This window comes from Strix aluco, chromosome 4 (assembly GCF_031877795.1).
Source record: "Strix aluco isolate bStrAlu1 chromosome 4, bStrAlu1.hap1, whole genome shotgun sequence".
NCBI classification, from domain to species: domain Eukaryota; kingdom Metazoa; phylum Chordata; class Aves; order Strigiformes; family Strigidae; genus Strix; species Strix aluco.
In genome coordinates this window covers 26,145,630-26,161,827 of record NC_133934.1, presented here as the reverse complement: position 1 = coordinate 26,161,827, position 16,198 = coordinate 26,145,630, and the positions used below count along the sequence as shown (strand labels likewise).

At 37.2% G+C, this 16,198-nt stretch overlaps 1 protein-coding gene across 5 annotated transcripts in view; it reads right to left on the bottom strand.

Annotated features, from left to right (window-relative positions):
* WDR19 (WD repeat domain 19) overlaps positions 1 to 16,198 on the bottom strand; it is a 48,950-nt gene that overhangs the window by 14,635 nt on the left and 18,117 nt on the right. For 4 of the 5 annotated variants that reach the window (XM_074822352.1, XM_074822353.1, XM_074822356.1 and 1 more), the window contains 15 exons: positions 15,244 to 15,393; positions 14,568 to 14,715; positions 13,760 to 13,964; positions 13,042 to 13,201; positions 12,336 to 12,446; positions 11,954 to 12,063; positions 10,801 to 10,858; positions 9,742 to 9,888; positions 9,547 to 9,629; positions 8,020 to 8,103; positions 6,793 to 6,939; positions 6,299 to 6,423; positions 4,424 to 4,536; positions 3,511 to 3,579; positions 873 to 950 (listed from right to left, as the gene is read on the bottom strand). In XM_074822352.1, coding sequence (XP_074678453.1) covers positions 873 to 950; positions 3,511 to 3,579; positions 4,424 to 4,536; positions 6,299 to 6,423; positions 6,793 to 6,939; positions 8,020 to 8,103; positions 9,547 to 9,629; positions 9,742 to 9,888; positions 10,801 to 10,858; positions 11,954 to 12,063; positions 12,336 to 12,446; positions 13,042 to 13,201; positions 13,760 to 13,964; positions 14,568 to 14,715; positions 15,244 to 15,393 — 1,788 coding nt within the window. The remainder of the gene's footprint in view (positions 1 to 872; positions 951 to 3,510; positions 3,580 to 4,423; positions 4,537 to 6,298; positions 6,424 to 6,792; positions 6,940 to 8,019; positions 8,104 to 9,546; positions 9,630 to 9,741; positions 9,889 to 10,800; positions 10,859 to 11,953; positions 12,064 to 12,335; positions 12,447 to 13,041; positions 13,202 to 13,759; positions 13,965 to 14,567; positions 14,716 to 15,243; positions 15,394 to 16,198) is intronic. The other variant, XM_074822354.1, reaches the window with a different exon arrangement.

Below are 16,198 nucleotides of genomic sequence, written 5' to 3'. Positions count from 1 at the left end.
CTATCATAAATACATAAATTTATTCTTCAACACTGAACAGAAACTCTGTGTTTTAGTTCACAGACGTACAGCCTATAGCCACAGATGAAACTGACTCTATGAATGGCCAATTCAAACTTAAAACTAAATACTTCTACATAATAGGAAATGCAAGAGAAAGAGGTATTTTTTAAAATAAGGTTTAACTGTCATATGGACATCCACATGAAGCCGTTACATTTTCAAGTGATCTCAGCGGCAAATTTTTGAGTTGCTTTGGGCTGAACTCGTTTTGAAAACATGGTCATTAGTCACTTCAGAAATCAACAGGGAGCTGGTAATTTTGAAAATCTGTCCACAACTTTTTATGTCTTGTGTTGATGTATGAATACAGGAACTAATGTAGCCTGATCATCTTTAGGTTTTTGTCCTTCATCTCCTATTTACTACCTTACTTTCTTCCACTGCAACAGTTAGACTAGCTTTCCACACTGCAAGACCAGATCAGTGCTGTAACTAGTCTTGAGACACACACAGGCTGACTGTCCATCTGGGAAAGGCAGCAGCCAGATGGCTAACTGGCATGAACGAACAGCTAAGTTTTGTCTCTTTCCCTCAGTATGAGTGTTAATTTGAATCTCCTCTGTCCAACTATCTGCTTTCATAAAGTTGAGAGAAAGATGATTATACCTAAGATAGTTATTTCCTTTGTTATCTTTCTGAAACTGAAGTTACTGGGTGAATGACTCACAGAGTGATCATATAAGTCTTGCTCCTTAATGAAACCAAGCCAACAAACAATCTGTGTCTACCAAAAATTTTAGGACAAAATAAGCTCAGAAGATCCTGTAGCACAGCAGTGTGACATGATAGCAGTGATAAAAATACAATACCTTGGGCATGCCATCACTTTCTCCCATAAGATAGTCTATCAGCTGATTTGTTAAGGCTTCATCTTTTGCCCGTCCCACCTATTAAATAAAGACAGAAGAAATTATGATATGAAAGAGAAAGGAAAAATACTTACTCATAAGGAAGCTTTCTATAAAACCACTGAAACTAGATAGATTTAAAACCTGATTTTTTTTAGTTCTGTGTGTTCAAACCAGAGGATTACTTGGTTCATCAGCTTTGACATGCAGCAGCATTTATTTTCTAATGAGTGGATTTATTTTCTAGTGTGTTAAGTCAGGGGATTATAACTAAACAGGTCTCTACTACCATGAACCATTCCTCTGCTTCAGTGTTGGGAAGGCATCTGAATCTAGGGACCATGGGCTGAAGCCTGCTGCCACAAAACTATGCCTACCAACCCAGCAGAATTTGTGTCTCAGAGAAATATTCCGTGCTGGTCACTAGAATAGAGCCAGCAGTATCTGGCCAGTTGAAGAGACGGTCTCAAAAATTCCACAAGGATACATATGGTACAACTGCAGTAATAGTCTTTGAACTGTTTCATAGCCTTCAGTTTATTCATTTGGGCTGAAACATCTGGATCCAGAGGAAAGCATTAGACACCTCAAACTTCAGTCTCACAAGCCCTGCCAACAGCTCCCTGAGATGGAAGGCCTCAAGAGCAGCTGTGTTAGCTCTAAGCAGAGCCAGCTCTACTATTTAACAGTCTGAAAAAACTCTAATGATACCTAACAAGATTTTCAAAGCTGTAGGTTCTTCAAGGGAACAGAGGCAGTCTGAGCACGGTTTGGATGACAGAAAGTGAAAGTGGCAGTAGATGCTTAGATGGAAGCTGGCAATGGGCCTGCTTAGGCAGGTTTCCAGTTTATATTGTCTAGAAGGGAATCTCAAGAAACAGAGTAGGTTCACATGTATTGAGGTGCAGCATGAGCTGGAGACCTGATGACTACAGAATTTTTGAGATCATGAGCAAAATACTAGTTAGCAAAGATTGCTTCATCCCAAATTTCTTCTTTTTTTGGGGATAGAAAAGAGATTTTTGGAGATAATAAGGATGAAAACTGAAAGGTGTAAGACTGATGCTGCAACTGGTCTTCCATCTGATGGTGGAATCTGAGAGCAACGAGCAGTGGATGTTGTCTACCTTGACTTCAGAAAGGCTTTTGACACTGTCTACCATAACATCCTCACAGAGAAGCTGATGAAGTATGGGCTGGATGAGCAGACAGTGAGGTGGACTGAAAACTGGCTGAATGGTCAGGCCCAGAGGGTTGTGATCAGTAATACAAAGTCTAGCTGAAGGCCAGTAACTATCAGTGTGCCCCAGGCGTCAATACTGGGACCAGTCTGGTCTGGATGATGGGGCAGAATGCACCCTTAGGAAGCTTGCTGCTGATACAAAACTGGGTGGAGTGGCTGATACACCAGAAGGCTGTGCTGCCCTGCTCCAGCTCCACAGGCTGGAGAAAAGGGCTGTCAGGAACCTCACGAAGCTCAACAAGGGGAAGGGCAAAATCTTGCACCTGGGGACGAACAAGCCCATGTGCCAGTACATGCTGGGGGCCGCCCAGCTGGAAAGCAGCTCGGCAGAAAAGGGCCTGGGGGTCATCATGAACATGAGCCACCAATCTGCCCCTGCAGCACAGGAGGATAACGGTATCCTGGGCTGCATTAGGAGTGTGGCCAGCAAGTCAAGCCAGGTGGCCATTCCCCTCTACTCCAGGTGAGGCCACACCTGCAGTGCTGTGTCCTGTTCTGGGTTCCTCAGTACAAGAGAGACGTGGCCATACTGGAGAGAGTCCAGCAAAGGGCTGGATGAAGGACCTGCAGCATCTGATATATGAGCAACGGCTGAGAGAGCTGGGACTGTTGAGGCTGGAGAAGAGAAGGTTCAGGGGGGATCTTGTCAATTATGTAACTACTTGAGCAGAGGGCACAAAGAGGAAGGAGCCAGGCTGTCTTTAGTGGTGCCCAGTGACAGGACCAGAGGCAATCTGCACCAGCTGAAACACAGGAGGTTTCATCTGAACATCATGAAACACTTTCTCACTGTGAGGGTGACCAAGCACTGGCACTGGTTGCCCACGGAGGTTGTGGATTCTCCTTCCTTGGAGATACTCAAAAGCCACCTGGACACAGTCCTGGGCAACCAGCTCTAGGTGGCTCTGCTTGAGCAGGGGGGTGGAACAGATGACCTCCAGAGGTTCCTTCCAATCTCAACCATTCTGTGACTCTGTGACAGAGAGAATGGAGGCATATTGACTTCTCTAACCATAGTGTGCAGACTGGAAAAATCAGCAAAACTGAAAAACTGTGTATGGATATTGCTAAAAAAAAATATTCCAAACTCGGGTGTCTCTGACACACAACCACAAAAATCTGAATGAATTCATAAACCCTCCTTTGAAGACTGAAAACACGTTTTCCTCTGGTGTCAGTATTAACTTATTCTACTTTTTTAAATGTTTGGATGTCACCTTCAGTGATACAGTTTTCCTTCTATTTTCAATCTGTCCAAGCACACTATGTGGAGTTTCACGCTATGAAAATGTCACAACTCTGAAGGTAAACTTCTTGAAAAGATGAAGAATTTTTCCTTTTATCAAAGTTGCTTACTGTTTCAATTGCCATTTCTATAGCCAAGTTATCTTCTGTGCTTGGACTTTTCATGAAGTGCTTTAATGCCTAAAATGACACAGAAGAAAAGTTAAAACTGAGACACATGAAATTAACATTTTCCTAATTTTTATCATGTTATTTCTCTCTGCAATTTGACAGATAAGTGGCACACTGAATGCTTATCTTGACTGTATTTTACAGATATAAGGATAACCACGTACACTACAGAGGTAGCAGCTGCTCTTACAGATACTCCTGCAAGAAAGAGGAGTTGAGTCTTTGCCAAATTCTGGTATATACCTTCATTTAACTGTGAAAGATGTTCAGAGCAATATGGTGAGAAGAAATTAATGATTAATGTGCCAGTGGACCCCCCCTATGCCCCAGTTGAAGGAATGGGCACCTATAATGGCTGTAATTTGCAAAAATCAGTAATATTTTTTGGGTATGTGTTCAGTATGCAAAAGTCAGCCATTTAGTAAGTGTCAGTTCACTGATTTGTAACTGATCGAAAAGAAGTCTGTCAATTGACATACTTCAATTAACGTATTTCCTTTTTAAAAAAAAAACTTTAAGGGAACGTTGAATTAATTAGTCAGCAACCAAGTCTTCATTGGCCAAGCTAATATAAATAAATTCTACTTCTATGTTCATAACGTTTAGATCCACCTGGAGCCTCTACTGCTATGAAGAAGTTACATGCATGGCAGTGTATAATTCACAGAATACAATGTAGATAATTGTAAATATAAACAGTTTACTTATGTTTTTTACACTTTTTAAAAATATCAGTATGTCATCAGTTACAGCAGCTAAGGTTCACTATGAACTTCTCTGATTTTGAAGTACTGTATTTTGAACAGCTTCTATGAACGTTTAACTATGTCTGTTTTATCCTTTAAGTACTGACCCGTCCATATTGACCACACAGCAAGAAAAATTTTCCCGCCTGAAAATGTTTCTTTTCTCCTTCAAAATATAGTGCGATGCTCTGATAATCTTCATTGGTAGTACTTTCAGAACCTGCAACAGATACATTGCAATAACAGCAGAGTACTCTTATTAAGTAAAATAAAGGCCCTACTGAAGGAACAAATTCCTATTCTACAGGTTTTTTTTCTACTGACATTCAAAGAAAACCAAAGCCAGCTAGACTCAAGTTATGTCTTAGACATGTTTTTCCTATTTAATCACACTAAATGTCAGACACTAGGAGCTAATAATGCAGTGAAATCATTGTTTCCATAGGTTTTACACCATAATGGGACTTCTGTTTTTATAACAGACTTAATAAAATGGCCTAACTATGACCTACTAATGAATTTTTCCATTATGTCTTGGCAAGAATAAAACAGAATAGTGATTATGAGATTTATCACCTGAATTATTTTCATAGTTTAAGAATATGAGAGTGTATGTATGTATTGCACAGAGCAAGACTACCAGGACCAATGTAACCCTGTGGTAGCAGGGAATACTACTTAGTCTTCTAACCAAGACTCCATTCCACTGTACACATCTACAACAAAGACAGCCACTACTCCAAAGTTAGTTCTAAATCCCTTTTCCATCCAGTTAGATAACAATTTGAGACATCCTATTTTGGACAGGAGAGAAGGAAGAAAGCATAAGGAACAGTAAAACAATAGTGGCCATCTTGACAAGCAGCCGCAACAGCACATCACCAAGCTACTGTTGCAAAGTTATTATAACCTTCATGACAAGAATAAATTTTTTAAAGGAAGAGATTAATTGAAAATATAAGATAAATTGGTAGATACGTATGTGGAACTCTTTCCACAAAGAATAGTGCCTGACACAGGTGAAAAATACAAAATTTATTGCAAATTAACAAGCTGCACACTGACTGACTTGATGGCCTGAGTCAGCTTCTCAGTAAAGTCTCCTTTTTGTCTGTCACCGAGACAAGAGGAGGCCACGAAGGGCCTTGAAGGGAAAACCAGGAAAGACAAGCGACATACACATGTAAGAAAAGAGCTGGAACTGTGAAAAAAGGAAAAGAGGGGATAAAAATCAAGAATTGTACCAGTAAAATTCTCAGTTTTGGAAGAGCAGTTCTACATTGTGGTGGTTTAGCCCCTGCCGGGGTCTGAGACCACGCGGCCGCTGCCCCTCCCCCACAAAGGGAGTGAAATACAAAGCCCCAAGACTGAAATAAGGAAAGGTTTAATACAACAGTGCAATAGCAACACAACCAACAACAACAATAACAATAACAGTAATAGTGATAGCAATGAACAGAGCAAAATAGCTACCAAATACAGCAGTTTGAAGCACGATGTACAAAACCACGAGTGCACCGCGCTCCGCGCCAGGAAAATGTGACCTGCCAGGATGTGACGTCCGCATGGTATCTGAATAACCCGGCTAGAGCTCCCCCCCACTGCTGGGGAAACTTAACCCTATCCTGGTTAAACCAGGACATACATGTATCAAGTTCAAAGAAAGGGATTCCTCAACGGACACAAGAAAATAGTCTAGACAAATGCTTTATCTCTACGGAGAAACAGAAAAAACTCTAGCACAGGCAAGATTTGAAAACCACCTAGAATGAAGACCAAAGGCAACAGCAAAGCTGAAAGCAAAGTCTAGCTTGTAAATCTGAATTAGACACAGATTGCTAAATCTGTCCATGGTGACTGGACATGGAAAAGGCTGGAAAACAAAACTTCACACCCTTTGTCTTATGATTTCAAATTGGTCTGAACCAACTAAAAGAACAGCAAAACATATTGAAAGCAAACAATTAACCTGGAATACTCACTGATGATATCAGCATAAATCTCCATCTTGTTGTGTTGCTGAGCTAATGTGAAAGCTTCATTATTGCACTTGGACATGACCAGAAACTGGATGGCAGAACCATAGTCACCAAGCTGCAGAAAGAATCTAACCAGATGAACAAATTAATATTTTAGTACTAATCAGCATAATGAAGACACCAAATGTTTTAGGAATACAGTATATTTTGTGGCATACAAATATGATACATTTCTAATACAGCATGGCAACTTTTATTATTGTCTGAACTTAATACTTCAGGTTAATATGATTTTAATCAGAAAGTTTAAAAAAATAAAAAAATCAGTACTTGCTTAGCTGTCCAAATTTTAGAGAACTCAAATCAATAAACTGAAATATATCACCACTGACCAAGTACCAATAAACAGAGTTTGATATGTTAGCAAGCCTCAACAACTTCCAATAAGATTGGCCTCTTTCACCCTTTTTTTTCAACCTGTGTAATATGATTGTTACCTGGCCACCATCTTTGCTCCATCAAGAGACTGTGTTTCTCTCACAATATTAACAGCCTTTTCAGGATTATTAAGGTGATCCAAATACAGTCGAATTACACTGTCCCACTGTTTTGCATGCTCATAAGCTATCACAGCTTCTTTGTACCTGCAAAATAATGGTTCCACATCAGTTTTTCTAACTTATAGATAAGTCTTTACAATATGGTGTGAAAGAAACATACAGTATTTTATTTCTGAGAGGTTATTCTGTGACACCTTCCTTTCAATTTGCATATAATAGCCTTGTTCTGCAATTACTATGTTGTTCTTGTCTATTTCATTTTCTCTTGGGAGAATGAAAGGCGAAGAAAACAGAAAAACGTCTATCACAATAGTATTTTTGACCTACTCTGCCAGCATCCCTTCTAGTATATGTTAAAAGCAGTTCATCTGTTCCATCAGCAAACATCACCTGTTTCATCAGTTCCGTATGAAATCACTTGGGAGTGAGATAACAATAACAAACAGATCATAACTAGTTGCACAGTTTTAAAAATGAGACTTCTGTGAACAAGATCAAGAAACTTCTCATTCTCACACTACACAATTGACACAAACAGTATTTTCTAGTCTCATCAATGCAAACATTTAGCTTTGATGCTGTTTCATACTATGAAGTATTATTCTGAAGCACACTTACTTACATGTAAGGACTAGCAGAAACTACATTCTGTGATTAAATATAACCTATTTGGGGCTTTCATTTCAGACAGTAATTTCACATTATTCAATATTTTGCAAGTGCAGTCATTTGGTTCCAGAACGAAAAATTTTCTTTCATAGTTATTCCACCTTTGAATGAGGTTTAAAAACCACAGCTAAGGATCGGTTAGAAACAAACTGAACTTCAATACTCTGCTAAGTGGAATACTGCATTGGGTGCAGTACCTAAAAACCTTTGATGATTTTTGCTAAAAAGATATTAATAAGGAAAACAATCAATTAGAAACACATCTCTGATACTTAGTGGAAGGTCCTTAGATATTGTTTAAAATCTTTACGTAACACCTTAAGTTTACATATTTCAGAATCCATTTTCACAAGGCTATTTTATACAGAATTTAAGGTCTGTCTTTTAATTTATTTTACAAAAAGAGTAATGTATAATAATAATAATAGCAATAACAACAACAACAATAATAACAACAACATGTTTTATAAAAAAAAGATAAGCACTCAAACGCACCTGCCATCTGCTTCTTTGGCCTTTGCATATTGTAGGTGAATCTTTGGAGATGAAACATGAGGAAGTAGTTCACCAACCTTTGCCCTAGAAAGACAAGATAATAATTATTTAATAAATATATTTGGTTCCAAATTTTCTCCAGTAAACCAGGCATATTTATATCAACACTGAAAAGGAGGCTAAAAAAGAATTTAACATAGTGTGTTAAGTACAGCAAAAAAGCTGTACTTTATAGATGCAAGAACTAGAAATTATAGATTGCTTCATGAACATACAGACTTAAAAGAAATTATCTTCTCTTTTTAAAGTCTGAGATGTACGAGCATAAGAAGTGCCAGACTAACAATTTTTACCGCTGGTATTTTCTAATTAATCTACAGAAGCAGCACAGTATTAAAGCTGTAAGCTGAAAGAATGTGCAAAAGAGTACAAAAAGACCACCAATAAGGTGTGATTGTGTGCTTAAGGCCATAGGTTGTACAGAGGACTCTAGGCAGTTAGAACCTGACTCTCTGAGTGACAACATGCATAACAGCAGAGTGTGGAGGAACACAAGAACTATGTCAGTCCTGCCATAAATCTAGCTTCAGGAGTTGCAGAGAGTGATACAATCTATAAAAGCCAGCAAACTAAGCAGTGGGCCTTTCAAGACAAAGGATATGAGAGACTGAAGAGAGGCTGACCTTAAATCTCACCCCTGCCTGAACAATAGAGCACTACCCAAACTGAACCTCCTTCTGCTAGAGTAAACAAAGCTTGTGCCTCCCACTTTCCAAATCATGGCTGTCATTACATGCAAGCTACCCTACTTAATGGAGCATTCTCTTGGTCCGTTCTGATGCCACTGACACTTCTATGAGGGAATAAAATTTTCCTTAATAAATGAAATAATATTCTAACCTAATTTTTAGAGGACTCGTATGAAAGAGAAGCGGTCCTTCTGATCTCTGCTCCAATCAGTTCTTAATAGTACAAGTCTATAAAATGTAATTGGGCAAGAATTAAGCCCTTAAATCTCTCAGTAAATTGTACTTTTCCACTGGAAACTTGACCATAATAAAATTCACTAAAAAAAAAAAATGTATTGAACATAATGCCAGTGATTTTGACTACTCATGATAGACTCCACTTGAACTTAGAATCATTTCCAACTATCTGAATATTCAGTCTCAGCTATGTATTTTATAACTGAAGAAATGTAATGAACTAAACAGAAACTACACGAATAAAATTACTAAATTCAGTGGGCGCATGTGCATGTGCACACACCCACAAAGGACTCAAAACTGCAGGTAACTTATAACACACACAAAAAAAAAGGAAGACTATTTCCCATTTACAGTAAGACTATGTTTAAAACAACAGAAGCTTCTGAGAGAACACTGTTCTTGTTTAAGCTTGAGGGAAAAATAAAATCAATGAAACATAATTAATCAGACTTTCATGCTATTCAGAGAATCATTCCTTTCCAAAGAGCACCACAGCAAGTCCTCTGGAATATAACACTTCCCTGAAACCTGTACTTACCAGTTTTTACACCGGATATATACTGATGCCGCCTTGTCATAATATTGTCCCTTTTCATACAGCTGAGCAGCTTCTGAAAATTGCTACAATATTGAAAATCATTAAAATATGATTTCTAAATCAAGATTACAAATAAATAAATAGCTTAATGAATTCACGTATTCAGCCTTGGCTTTATTGAACTCTTTTGAATACCTTCATACACTCCAGAATAGCTCCACAGTCTCTTTTTAGTAACCTACTGGGATGTTTAATGGCCTGGTTTACCCCTCGACGGATATCTCCCATTCGAATGGACATTTGAGCCACTCCAGCAAGACAAGCTTCATCATGTTCCTGATACTGGCAATCAAATAAAAAGCAGTAACTATACATTCTACATCAGAAATACCAGGTCACAAAAGCCACAGTAACCAAGCACTGAAACAAATGAAGAAAACATTACATGGACTTAGTTAAATCGATTTTTGTCTCAAAATTCTTGCCTAGCTGCAGCTGTCACTTCTTTAGAAGATCCTGGCTTAGTTTTAGTCCTTAAGCTTTGTCTTTAATTTTTACATTTTACTTACAAGAGTTCTCCAGATCAAGCATACATGACAAGAATCTGTTTTACAGACAGCTCAGTACTACTCTCTTCTTTCCTCCAAAACCAACAGTAGATAAACTATAAGCAGGACACTTCCTTTGTTTTATTTTCTTTAAAAAGTTGGTAAGGACACTGATGTTTCATAAAGCCAAATGGCTTGAATTCAGAAAACATTGTTATTTCCCCTATTATTTTCTTCTATTACCATTTAAGCTGCTTCATAACAGACAATTTCCAAATATGAGGGGAAATAATGCCAGAATAATGGAGGATCTAGTGAATATGATGTTTATTTTCTAACACAATCCTTGCTTGTCTAATAACAATTCAGTAAAGAAGAACAGAAGGAATAATTAGGACTTTTGTTATAACAATGAAAATCCTAGCCATATTTTCTCTGACATTTGCATGTCTATTATGAAACTGCTCAAATTATAAAAACCTGTCTAGTTATGACATGTTAATACAAAGGCAATACTGCTTTATACCTAGAGAAAGCACAAGCCTGTACAATAAAAATAAAAGAAGCATAAAGACTGCTATCCCAAAAGGAACAGTCATACAGATTTAGAGCTGAATAAAAAAAATCTAAATTCAAATGAGTCTGAAACATGATGACAATGTGTAGTATGATAGTACAAATGCTATCATTACTAAAAAGGAATTACCTTATTGTTTCCAGTGATTCCCTTCTCATAATGTGCCAGTGCATTAATATAATCACCCCTAAAAGAAAATTGAAAGTTATACAGAAGAATATTTTTAATAGGAAGAGACGGTTACCTTCCTACCACACAGATTATGCATGTCTCTGTCTTGCTTTAGACGTTAATGACTCCATACAAAGATGTGAAGTATGCAAAAGATGGACGGTCACACAGTATGTCATGGCAGTTCCTGTGCACTTTATCAAGCTATTAGTCAAAGAGGCAGCCCATCTCTCAATTCTGTTATACCGAGACCAATAAATCTCCCTTGAAAGGCAGGTAAAGAATTTATCTGCACAATACACCTCAATAATTTCATCTCTACTTCCACATTTTTCTGGGAGATAAATGAAACTAACCTTCTAAAATTATTTAGAATTTTTGCAACATAAAAATGAAGGCAATTTTTCTTCCTTAAGTACATTCAGAACTCAAGTTACAGATGGCTACATTTCTTCAACTGCCTCTGTTCTTTCTTTCTGTGACCAACAAGTGCCCTCTCTCAGTGCCATGGGCACTGTCGGGGGGAGTTGTCTGAAAACTCTATTAATAGATAAAAGTTTTACCTCTTGGTTTAGACATTAAACAGACCAGGTTTCGTCTGGGAAGAATTAGCTATAAAATAGACTTTAAAATATCATGGCAAATGGTTAATACCTTCTCTCTTTCAGGGACCAGCAGCCTTGAAATCTGACACTCCTCTACCTAAAATATGTAAGAAAATGAAGGCTACTGGGTATTTAAGGAAAGATGGGCAAAAGGCAAGGCTTTCGTCCAATGTAAGAAGTGTTAAATAGTGTGAACTTTCTCTATTTTTCAAGCACTTGCCTGCAACAAAGTATTTATTTGGTAGATGATATTATTATACAGATCACCTACAAGTTGCAAAGAACCCAGATATACTGAAATTAATCAAAAGTAACTATTATTTGCTAACATATGTCTCTAGCATGAAGTATTCCTTACAAAACTACTCTTCCTCGTACTATAGCTGCAAGACCTTACAGAATCTTCTCTCAGCAATGCAGTCAGCTGTACCACAATTCTATGTTCTTCCAGGCAGCATGAGTATTGGTTTAATGTTCTTATACTGAAACTTTACAGGAGAACTTACATGAACTCAAGCTGCACTGCATATTCCTTTGATATGAAAGGGATTTGGTCTGGGGCCAAACGCTTAGCCAGCTGAAGTGCACTGTCCCAGTGCTGCAAGTCTTTTCGCATCTATTAACAAAGAACAGTAACGTTTTCTGGTGCAAGTATGAAATTCCGAATTCTAATATGAACTTTATATTATACTGAATACAAATATAGAGCTAGTATTGTAGAAAGATTCAGACAATTTGAGAGACATTCATCCTAAAATAATGTCTGTCAGTCACACAATGGCAAGAACAAAATCATAAAAGGGCAGAATTATCAGAAGGTAAAATATTCCAACGTTAAGGTGGAGATGAAAACAGCAGAAAAAAAATGTACACATCTTAAATGAATACCTCAAGTGCAGCAATAGGACAGGAGGATGCCAGATATAAATCCTGAGCCAGATTAAAATCACTAGTAAACATGGCAAGATGTCCTGCTAAAAGGTTGTGGTCTTCTATTCCCTGTAAAAAGACGTAATAGGTGCAAAGGAAAAAAAAAATATTGTTTTAAGTAACATAATCTAATAAGCCCAGTAAAACAAAACATCCTTACATTTTATAACCATGTGTATTGGACTCTACAAACCAGAGAAAGCCCTCACTTTCTTATTGTAGCTCAAAGCCCCTACAGCTAACACTGTCTAAAATCAACAATTTGCAGAAGTATATTTTTAAGGTACTATTTCATGCACACTTTTAGATGTATAATTGCAATCTGTTTTTTTAAAAAATAATAATAGTGGCCTTAAAACATTTTCTTAAAAACAACAGAGGAAAAAAGAGCTGAAAAATGACTGGACATGAATATATTCTGCTGCTCTCAAGCAAATGCAGAAAGAAATGTGCATTCCAGTAGAGACTGCAACCACTTCAAGAGAAAACCAAGCAACAGTTACATGGTTCGGACACTTTCTCCTCTATAACTATTAACTCCCTTGAAAATAATTCACCTTCTATTTTAAAAAAACCAAAATCTGCACAAAAATAAGAATTCAGCAATTCTTAAAGAAGAATTAAATCACCATGTTTCCTATTTAAAAGGGACTTTAGATTTCACCTTTATTTGCTCTAGTGACATGACCATCCCAGCATTACCAAATGTCCGATAAACACGTATTGCAAAATCCACCTCCATATGATGTAAGCAAGCTTTGGCCAGCTCATTCCAACCAGACTGGTCGTTAAGAAGTCTGCACACCTCCCATGCTTCAGAAAACCTATAGAAGGTAAAACACATTTAAAACTAGTGTAATTCATACCTAAAATTCCCCTTCAACACTTTTTTTTCCTAATACTATGGTAGGGAAAACACAAAAAGCATTTACTTCTAAGCCATGGAGAGAAAGGTGTGTCAGGAAGAAATGAGAAATACAAATGCATAACTTACAGTTCCGTTTAACCTGTTTCTACCACACTTTTTTTGGAAACTATCTGCTTTCCCTACTCTGGCATTCTTTCCATTAAACTGATTTTGCACTGCTTCACTACAGTGGGAGGGGAGTATGCAGGAAGAACCTTCACCCAGTTTTGGAAGAGCCACTGTCATAAAACCCCTGATCAATCTTGAAAAAAAAAATTACTTCAGCTTTTACTTGACAGTGGAAAAACAAATAAAGCACCACGGGGTCACTTACTTCGCTTGGTCTGCACAGACAGCTACATGGACTCATGGATCAATCTACCTTGTCAATATTCAGCAAGACATTTTTATATCACTGGGATATGCTGTATTGAGCTATAAACACAGAAGAAAACAATTTAAAGCGCAGATGTACCTTTTCAGCATTAAAGTCTGAGTAAGCATTTGCGTCAGCTCATTAGGTCCAAAGTCTTTCAAATCGCCAAGGAAACTGTGAGTGCTTAGATAGATATTGTTTGTTTTCCCACTTGGAGTCTGACAAGTTAATTCTCCATTATACAACAACAAAGGTTTATGGGAAAAGGGGACTTCCGTGCCACCTGCCAAAATAATCTTTGATCCTAGATTCAAAGATCAGGAAGAAAAGACGACATCAGTTAAAAAACCCCTATATGGTATAAAGTGTAGCAAGCAGTCACAGCTGAAATAATGTAGATCTGCTGGGCATTAGTTCAATGTCTCTAATTCTGGTAGTCACCGTCTACTGTACAGCACATATTTTTCAGTAAATATACATAAATCTTCTAAACTAGTAAGGTCATTTTCCAAATGTTTGTAGGTAAATTTCTTAATGTTTCTCTGTCACAAACACAGAAATTGCTATGGTTACAATTTTAGTTAACAGGGTAAGCGAATACAAGTTTTGTCACCCTGATCCTAAGATTTTCTCATGAACATTTCAAATTACAATTGAAGTACGATGTGTAAATTTCATGTGAAAAATTATAATAGCAAGAAGCTCAGGGAGTTAAGACCAAACTGCCTTCTTGGAGCTTTACAGAGAAACCTACAAAGCAACCACTTTTCTATTCATCAGTTGCACTTTAAAACTTCTGTAGTACTCTTTATTTTTATATGCAATTATGAAAAATATTTAAGACAAATGAAGATTCAGAACATGTTTATTATCTAAAATAGTAAGTTTTTAAAAACATTTACAGTACCTTGAATGGCATCCTTATGAAAAACGTAAGTGTACACTTTATCATCATCAAAAGCAACAAAAACACCTTTATCCATTGGCCAGTTTTCCCACAGGACTCCTTTAATAGTTGGTGAGAAGTCTGGAATCTCATATAATCTATCTTTTACCTAGAAATAATGCAAAAGTAAAATTACTAGCAAGTGACTAAGGAGACAAACTAAATACTCATTCTGGTTATGATTAAAATAAAAAGAGAATATAAATAGTGCAGAAATAGAACACTGTATTAAGAAAAAGTTTTTGTATAAGCAGTGACTTTGAATAACATAATTCAGAAGGGAAATAAATGGAGAAAATGCACATTATATGAATGTTATTTACTTTCCTTAGAAAAAAGGTATGGGAATAATATGCAGTGAAATTGGCAGCTAAAATATCTCTATTTGAATACAAAACCACATACATTTCAGAAAAACACTGATCAGGAATTTACTATAATGAAATTGTCCTGATCTACTATGACAGATTTTATTCCCTTACATTACAACTGAGTTATCTTCAAGCCACTTTAGCAAATTCTTCTACCATCATACATGTTGGAGTGACAAAAGCATCTTCATTCTGTATTAAAAACACTCTATAGACAAAGAGCCTGCTTGTAAATACAATTGTACGGATATCCCACACTAACTTACTGGACAATAGACAAAGCCATCACTTTTGTCATCTATGAAAGCCAATCTGGTTCCATTGGGATCTGGAAAAATTTTTCTTACACTGACAGGATGCCGATATTCATTCACATATTGCCAGTCTTCAATGTAGAAATAATGAATAACTCCAGTCTAATGAGAAATAACAGAAAAAGCTAACAATGACATCAGTAAGTGGCAAATGGATAATTAACTTCATTGTAGTTTCTCCCATCTTAGAGTGTTAAGCATGAAAAGTGTTTACAGAAAAATACTTCTGGGTGATTTTTTGGCTTCCTCCTTCGTTCACAGCTGGTTTTGGGCAGGATAGGAAGACCCGGGGCTTTCTGGGGGGTGGGGAAAGGTGTTGGAGGTTTGAGGGATTTTCTGTTTTTTTTTGTTGTTTATCTCACTCTGCTTTGTGGGCACAAGCTGTATTTACTGTGCACTTCCCTAAACAGGGGAAATGCCTACCTCATTGATGAGAGAAACTTAACCTTCAAAGCTCAAAAATTTGCCTCCAAGGAAGAACCACACATTCTTAAGAGCAGATGTACTTAATTCAGGGGAGAAAAGCAATCAAACTGATTTGTGATTAATGCTATATTTCAACCAGTGTCACACAAAAAACACTGAAAGTAAAAGGTGGCTTTTGAAGACAATTGTAAAATTTGCACTTATCAAATTGATCAGTTGGGAATTTAGTACTTCATACTTATCAATACCACTGAGAAGGTGGGAAAGCCCTCAACTGCTCCAAAACCACTCCACAGTTATTAAACCAGTGATAACACCAGAGAGAGTGATTCTGTCTTTCTTCTGGAAGGTCAATACATCAGTCTGTGTCACAAAGAGCGGCAAATGTGCTCCATATTCCCAGTGCCAGAAAATACTAGAAAGAAAGAAACTATCTCTCATACATAGGAAAATCTCTGGAAAAATCCTTAAGCATGTTCAC